Source organism: Haliotis rubra, unplaced genomic scaffold (assembly GCF_003918875.1).
Source record: "Haliotis rubra isolate DU_JTF1 unplaced genomic scaffold, ASM391887v1 Scf796, whole genome shotgun sequence".
NCBI lineage: Eukaryota > Metazoa > Mollusca > Gastropoda > Lepetellida > Haliotidae > Haliotis > Haliotis rubra.
Window position 1 is genome coordinate 315275 of NW_025767519.1, and position 7660 is coordinate 322934.

Consider the following 7660-nt stretch of genomic DNA (forward strand, 5'->3'; position numbering starts at 1 on the left):
TGAGTGACATTGTTAATTATGTGTTCAAAACATCTGCCACTTTGGTAGGCCAACAGGTTCAATCTTGTCGGACAAAATAACGGATTTTGTACCACATCAGAAAGATTGGTCAGTCATGCTGCGTGACTGACATGTGTCATTTCGTTCTGTCCAAATAGGCTAGGGTATTTTATTGACCACTTGTGCATATGAAACAGGAAACCCTGAGACCTGAAAAAATGTAATTCTTAAATTATAGTTATGTGTTTCTTAAGCCCCTTTCACATGGACACCTTTACTTATGTGAGTACACATACTTATGTAAATTAATAAATATACTTAGGGTGGCATGTGAACGTATTTGCTTACATGAGTAAATTTACTCCTGGAGTAAACAGACCTAAGTAAAAATATATTTACTAGACCCCAAGAGGTCTAGTAAAAGTATATTTACTTATAAGTATAAATCCTCAAGAAGTATTTGTGATCATGTGAACAGAATTTATGTTTGCTTAGGTGAGTATTTCACCACCTTCAGAATTGGGTTTAGACTACAAAATCAGTCACAATGTTAATTAGAATGAAGGCATTCTGCAACGTCATCTGTCACTCAGTCTCTTTGCACACAAATCAGCTTCCTCACCATCTCCATCGTCTTCATCAATTGCATTCCACTTCTCCATTTCCGTCATCATCGTTTTCAAATTTCAGCCCACATGTAGTTTTCCTGACGCATTTCACACAAGTTATGCAAAATGACACAAGCAGTGATGACAGTGCTAACAAAGCCAACATCCACATCTAAACGCTTCATTAGGCACGTCCAGCGTCCTTTCAAACGCCCAAAGATATTCTCTGTAGGCATCCGTGCACGACTCAATCTGTAGTTGTATTCCTTTTGCACCTTTGATAGTTTCGCAATGTGTGTATATGGTTTTAGAAACCATGGTTTCAAAGGATAGGCTGCATCAGCAACAATCACGATTGGCATTAGCACTTGTCTGTCGCGTAGTAGCAGCTGCTTTGTCCACTTTGGCAACAGGTCACTTGTCTCCCCCTTGTAGTACAGCTCTGAGTTGCCAAAAACCCTGACATCATGCACTTTGCCGGGCCAGCCAACATTGATGTTCGTTATGATGTACCGATGGTCATACACTGCCTGCAGATGAATGGAGTACCATCCCTTTCTATTCAGGTAGTCACCATGTGCCAAGGATGGTGCGATGATTGGGATATGTGTTCCATCAATGGCACCCGCACAGTTAGGGAAATCCCAAGTCTCTTCAAAGCCCTGAATCACATGTGGAACTTCACATATTTTGTTGGCAATCTTTCGGATATCGCATTGCAGACGCCATGTACACATTTGTGAACTGTGGAAACTCCTACCCCAAAGAGATTAGCAATAGCTCTATACTCGGCAGAGGAAGCAAGCCAGTAGACTGCAGTGCACACCTTGTGGTCCAGTTCCAGAGGTTCCCTTACATAAACATCCATTGTGGGAAAACATGGCTGTAGTTCATTGCAAGAACATAAAATGTGTCTCTATAGTGCGTTTGGCTCAAAAGCGGACCGATGTATTGCAATCTAACTCGAAAACTTATAAACATATAATACTCAATGAAACGCTGATCATAATTAAAACATCAGACCAACTCTGTGATTTGTTGGCAGAATTTATGTCCCAAAATTAAAAATGTTGTTTAACAAACTAACATTAAAATATTGACACAGTTCACTATTTGTTACGAGGGGAGGACTACAGAGAAGGGGACAGCAAGGTGTTAGAGAAGCACGTGCACAAGTACCGACAAAGTTATTGATTCATTAACCTGTGCTGTGCCGTCTCCATCCTTTCTCGAACACCTGGCTGTCCCTTTCTCTGCACTCCTCCCTCGTAACAAATAGTGAACTGTATCAATATTTAAATGATAGTTTGTTAAACAACTTTTTTATTTTTAGGACATAAATTCTGCAAAAAAAACTCACAGAGTTGGTCTGACGTTTTGATTATGATCAGTGTTCCATTGAGTATTTTCTGTTTATTAGTTTTCGAGTTAGATTGCAATTCATCGGTCCGCTTTTGAGCCAAACGGACTATAGTCATGCGAAAGTTCTCTATCCAAAGTGTGTCATCTAAGGACATCTTCATGGTTTGAGACCACCAATGGCGACACCGTTCTCTACTCCTTACTTCTCTCTCACGACACAACCCCAGGGCCAAACCCATACTGACAAAGTATGGGAAATCTCTCCTCCGTTTTTGCATGAGCAGCCTACTCAACGATATTGTCTCAAATGATGAAAATTCAGTTATTCTAATCACTAAATTATGTTTACTTATACCTTATATATATGTATATTTACTTTTACTTATGTGAGTTTATTTACTCACGTAAGTAAATTGTGTCCATGTGAAAGAGGCTTTAGCTTTTTCATTAAAGGTTAATCTGATTAATTGAACATGAGTGAGTGAGTATTGTTTTACACCGCTTTTAGCAATATTCCAGCAATATCAGGGCGGGGGACACCAGAATTCATGTGAGGAATCGAACCCGGGTCTCCAGCGTGCCGAGCGAACGCTTTAACCACTAGGCTGCCCCACCGCCCCCTTGTAGGCAAGAATAACTGACAACTAAGTTGTCCATTTGAACAACTGATTGATGTCACGCATGTTTCAACTACACAATACACGATCTATAAATTAGGCACATGAGTCTTGGATTTGTCCAAGCTTCAACGTAGATACAATAACCTACAAATATGGGGTAATTCTTGTAACAATCTTTGTGACTTGTGGTCCAACATGTGAATCCCTAACGATCGACGATATTCATCTGCCTCACGCCAAACACGGCGTTCGGACTTCCTTACATTAAAAGCACTATGTTTTATTAATACAACTCATGACTTTGGTCAATTGTACAATAATTAATTACCAGATTGACTGGAGATAGCGCGTGATTGATAGGTTTTACGGACAGTTAGGTATTCAGGACCTACGGTGGATCTGTGAATAATACATACAGAGAAGAGTGGTGCATGAGGGGTAAATGAGAAGGTCATTATTCTGAATATTTTGTCCTGAAGCTCCTTTTGAAGAATGTTTGAAAGAATGTGTCTTTGCGATTGGAGACGTATCATAGAGGACAGTTTTCAGAGAGGATTTCCGAAGGGACAGGATTTCAGATGAGAGAGGTCTTCGATTTTATGTGGAATGGATTAAAATCGGGAAGTTATCGGTTTACGACGCTGCGGAGAAAACAAATCTCATTTACATTCTCTTTCTGTCATGTACAGACATCAATGATAGAACGAAAGCGAATAATGGCGTTTATGACATTCAACTACATTAATTCAGAAACACTGAACGAGTGTGGTCACAAACTGTTAAAACGGTAAAGGCAAACTGTTGCGTATCTAAATGGTGTAAGTATACACATCATACAACAGCGATATAGCGTTATGGACTCGGATCAACCCTAGCTATAACAGGACAATTGGCATCAATAATATATGCCCGTGCAGGAGGCGATGCGGCACTGCTTAATTCGACTGGCTTCTTCTCTTCCAAGTGGCTGGTTGATGTTAGTATCACGTCTTTGTGTTTGTGTTAATTAATGGAAACCATTAGATACTGACCTGTATCATACATAATTCATTTTTGCATTGACAGGCCCCAGTGTAGGTTAGGTCTGATGGCGGGGCCTGGGATTGCACATTGTGGTAAGCTTACGGGAGATCGCTGCCGACCCCTCTCACGCCAACGTTCTTCATCCCGTTGTTGCTGCCGTGTTTGGAGATGGCAATCAGCTGTAGGAACAGCTGGAAAAAGCTGTGGAATCAGCTGTGGAGACAGGACTAACCTGATTTGACATAATGAGTTAACATTTTCCACGTGATAATTCCAGATAAAAGGCAGCAGTCCGAAGATCCCATCAATCGAGGAAGTCCCATGCTTTTGATCAATGACACGAGCACATTACTGGAGCAGCAGCGGGATGCTCGTTCTTTACGTGATCAGAGATATCAAGTCATATTTGTCAACGCTCATGTCAGGTCGACCAGGTACATGGATTTGCCTTAAGCACCAAATCTTATGCCACAGTGTACAGCAGTATGTATACAAAAGATTATTGATGAATAGCCATGTAAATACACCTGATAAACGGCTTGTTTTCGTTTGACTGAGGTTCAGGATAAACAAGTAGAGTTAATTATTGGAGAATTTTGACATTTACTCGTGGATCCCGTGACTCTTGTAGATCGGGAGAGATTGACGTGTCTGGAATTGACAAGATGAGGATTGACCTCCGGCACGTTCTGTAGTCCAGAATTCTATAGCAGTGATCAATCCAGGTATAACACACACCGGAACACAAGCCTACATCAGTGATCAAACTGGTGTAACACACACTAGAACACAAGCCTACGTCAGTAATCAAACCGGTGTAACACACACCAGAACACAAGCCTACATCAGTGATCAAACCGGTGTAACACACACTAGAACACAAGCCTACATCAGTGATCAAACCGGTGTAACGCAAACAAGAACACAAGCCTACATCAGTGATCAAACCGGTGTAACGCACACAAGAACACAAGCCTACATCAGTGATCAAACCGGTGTAACGCACACAAGAACACAAGCCTACATCAGTGATCAAACCGGTGTAACGCACACAAGAACACAAGCCTACATCAGTGATGAAACCGCTGTAACACACACCAGAACACAAGCCTACATCAGTAATCGAACTGGTGTAACACACCGGAACACAAGCCTACATCAGTGATCAAACCGATGTAACACACACTAGAACACAAGCCTACATCAGTGATCAAACTGGTGTAACACAAACCAGAACACAAGCCTACATCAGTAATCGAACTGGTGTAACACACCGGAACACAAGCCTACATCAGTGATCAAACCGATGTAACACACACTAGAACACAAGCCTACATCAGTGATCAAACCGGTGTAACGCAAACAAGAACACAAGCCTACATGAGTGATGAAACCGCTGTAACACACACCAGAACACAAGCCTACATCAGTGATCAAACTGGTGTAACACAAACCAGAACACAAGCCTACATCAGTCATCAAACTGCTGTAACATACACCAGAACACAAGCCTACATCAGTCATCAAACTGGTGTAACACAAACCAGAACACCAGCCTACATCAGTCATCAAACTGGTGTAACACAAACCAGAACACAATCCTACATCAGTCATCAAACTGGTGTAACATACACCAGAACACAAGCCTACATCAGTCATCAAACTGGTGTAACACAAACCAGAACACAAGCCTACATCAGTCATCAAACTGGTGTAACACAAACCAGAACACAAGCCTACATCAGTCATCAAACTGGTGTAACATACACCAGAACACAATCCTACATCAGTGATCAAACTGGTGTAACACAAACCAGAACACAATCCTACATCAGTCATCAAACTGGTGTAACACAAACCAGAACACAAGCCTACATCAGTGATCAAACTGGTGTAACATACACCAGAACACAAGCCTACATCAGTCATCAAACTGGTGTAACACAAACCAGAACACAAGCCTACATCAGTCATCAAACTGGTGTAACACAAACCAGAACACAAGCCTACATCAGTCATCAAACTGGTGTAACACAAACCAGAACACCAGCCTACATCAGTCATCAAACTGGTGTAACACAAACCAGAACACAATCCTACATCAGTCATCAAACTGGTGTAACATACACCAGAACACAAGCCTACATCAGTCATCAAACTGGTGTAACACAAACCAGAACACAAGCCTACATCAGTCATCAAACTGGTGTAACACAAACCAGAACACAAGCCTACATCAGTCATCAAACTGGTGTAACATACACCAGAACACAAGCCTACATCAGTCATCAAACTGGTGTAACACAAACCAGAACACAAGCCTACATCAGTCATCAAACTGGTGTAACACAAACCAGAACACAATCCTACATCAGTCATCAAACTGGTGTAACACAAACCAGAACACAAGCCTACATCAGTGATCAAACTGGTGTAACATACACCAGAACACAAGCCTACATCAGTCATCAAACTGGTGTAACACAAACCAGAACACAAGCCTACATCAGTCATCAAACTGGTGTAACACAAACCAGAACACAAGCCTACATCAGTCATCAAACTGGTGTAACACAAACCAGAACACAAGCCTACATCAGTCATCAAACTGGTGTAACACAAACCAGAACACAAGCCTACATCAGTCATCAAACTGGTGTAACATACACCAGAACACAAGCCTACATCAGTCATCAAACTGGTGTAACACAAACCAGAACACCAGCCTACATCAGTCATCAAACTGGTGTAACACAAACCAGAACAAGAGCCTACATCAGTCATCAAACTGCTGTAACATACACCAGAACACAAGCCTACATCAGTCATCAAACTGGTGTAACACAAACCAGAACACAAGCCTACATCAGTCATCAAACTGGTGTAACACAAACCAGAACACAAGCCTACATCAGTGATCAAACTGGTGTAACACAAACCGGAACACAAGCCTACATGAGTGATAAAACCGCTGTAACATACACCAGAACACAAGCCTACATCAGTCATCAAACTGGTGTAACACACACAAGAACACAAGCCTACATCAATGATCAACTAGACTTGAGACAACATACAGCTCAGCACATCAACCAGACTTGACACAACATACAGCTCAGCACGTCCACCAGACTTGACACAACATACAGCTCAACACATCAACCAGACTTGACACAACATACAGCTCAACACATCAACCAGGCTTGACACAACATACAGCTCAACACATCAACCAGACTTGACACAACATACAGCTCAGCACATCAACCAGGCTTGACACAACATACAGCTCAACACATCAACCAGACTTGACACAACATACAGCTCAACGCATCAACCAGACTTGACACAACATACAGCTCAGCACATCAACCAGGCTTGACACAACATACAGCTCAGCACGTCGACCAGACTTGACACAACATACAGCTCAACACATCAACCAGGCTTGACACAAGATATAGCTCAGCACATCCACCACACTTGAGACAACGTACAGCTCATCAAATCCACCAGGCTTGACACAACATACAGCTCAGCACATCAAGCAGACTTGACACAACATACAGTTCAGCACATCCACCAGACTTGAGACAACATACAGCTCAGCACATCAACCAGACTTGACACAACATACAGTTCAGCACATCAACCACACTTAAGACGATGATATTATTCTTGCATTTTTACTTGGTGGATGTCCAATAGAGTGTATCATGGAACTAGAAAGAGATGTATGGGCAAAAGTGATAATTAATGTAAGCCATTTTATAAAGAAATGGCGATACTTGCTAAAACACTTGTACGCGTACTTATATGAACATCTGTGACTATACTACTAATCCATCTCAATCATTTGACATAAAATATATTGTCACTGCACCATTGTAATCTTCATTAAATTGGAGGAAATAAAGAATATCCATCTATCTTTACATATTTGAATTTGTTCATTTGCCCAGTAGACACGGGTTTCACATAGGTGGTAGTGAGATGTTCTTATTAACAAAACCACTCGTCCTCCAGAATATCCTTCTTGACGAAAAT

The 7660-nt window shown here is 41.5% G+C and overlaps 1 protein-coding gene across 1 annotated transcript; it reads right to left on the reverse strand.

Moving 5' to 3' along the window:
- Positions 1-679: 679 nt before the first annotated feature.
- On the reverse strand, positions 680-1476 carry LOC124261320 (protein ANTAGONIST OF LIKE HETEROCHROMATIN PROTEIN 1-like). The gene is made up of 2 exons (XM_046695627.1): positions 1369-1476; positions 680-1270 (listed from the first exon to the last, which is right to left on the reverse strand). The coding sequence occupies exons 1-2, from the start codon at positions 1474-1476 to the stop codon at positions 680-682; spliced, it is 699 nt and encodes a 232-aa protein (XP_046551583.1).
- Between the last annotated feature and the right edge of the window lie 6184 nt (positions 1477-7660).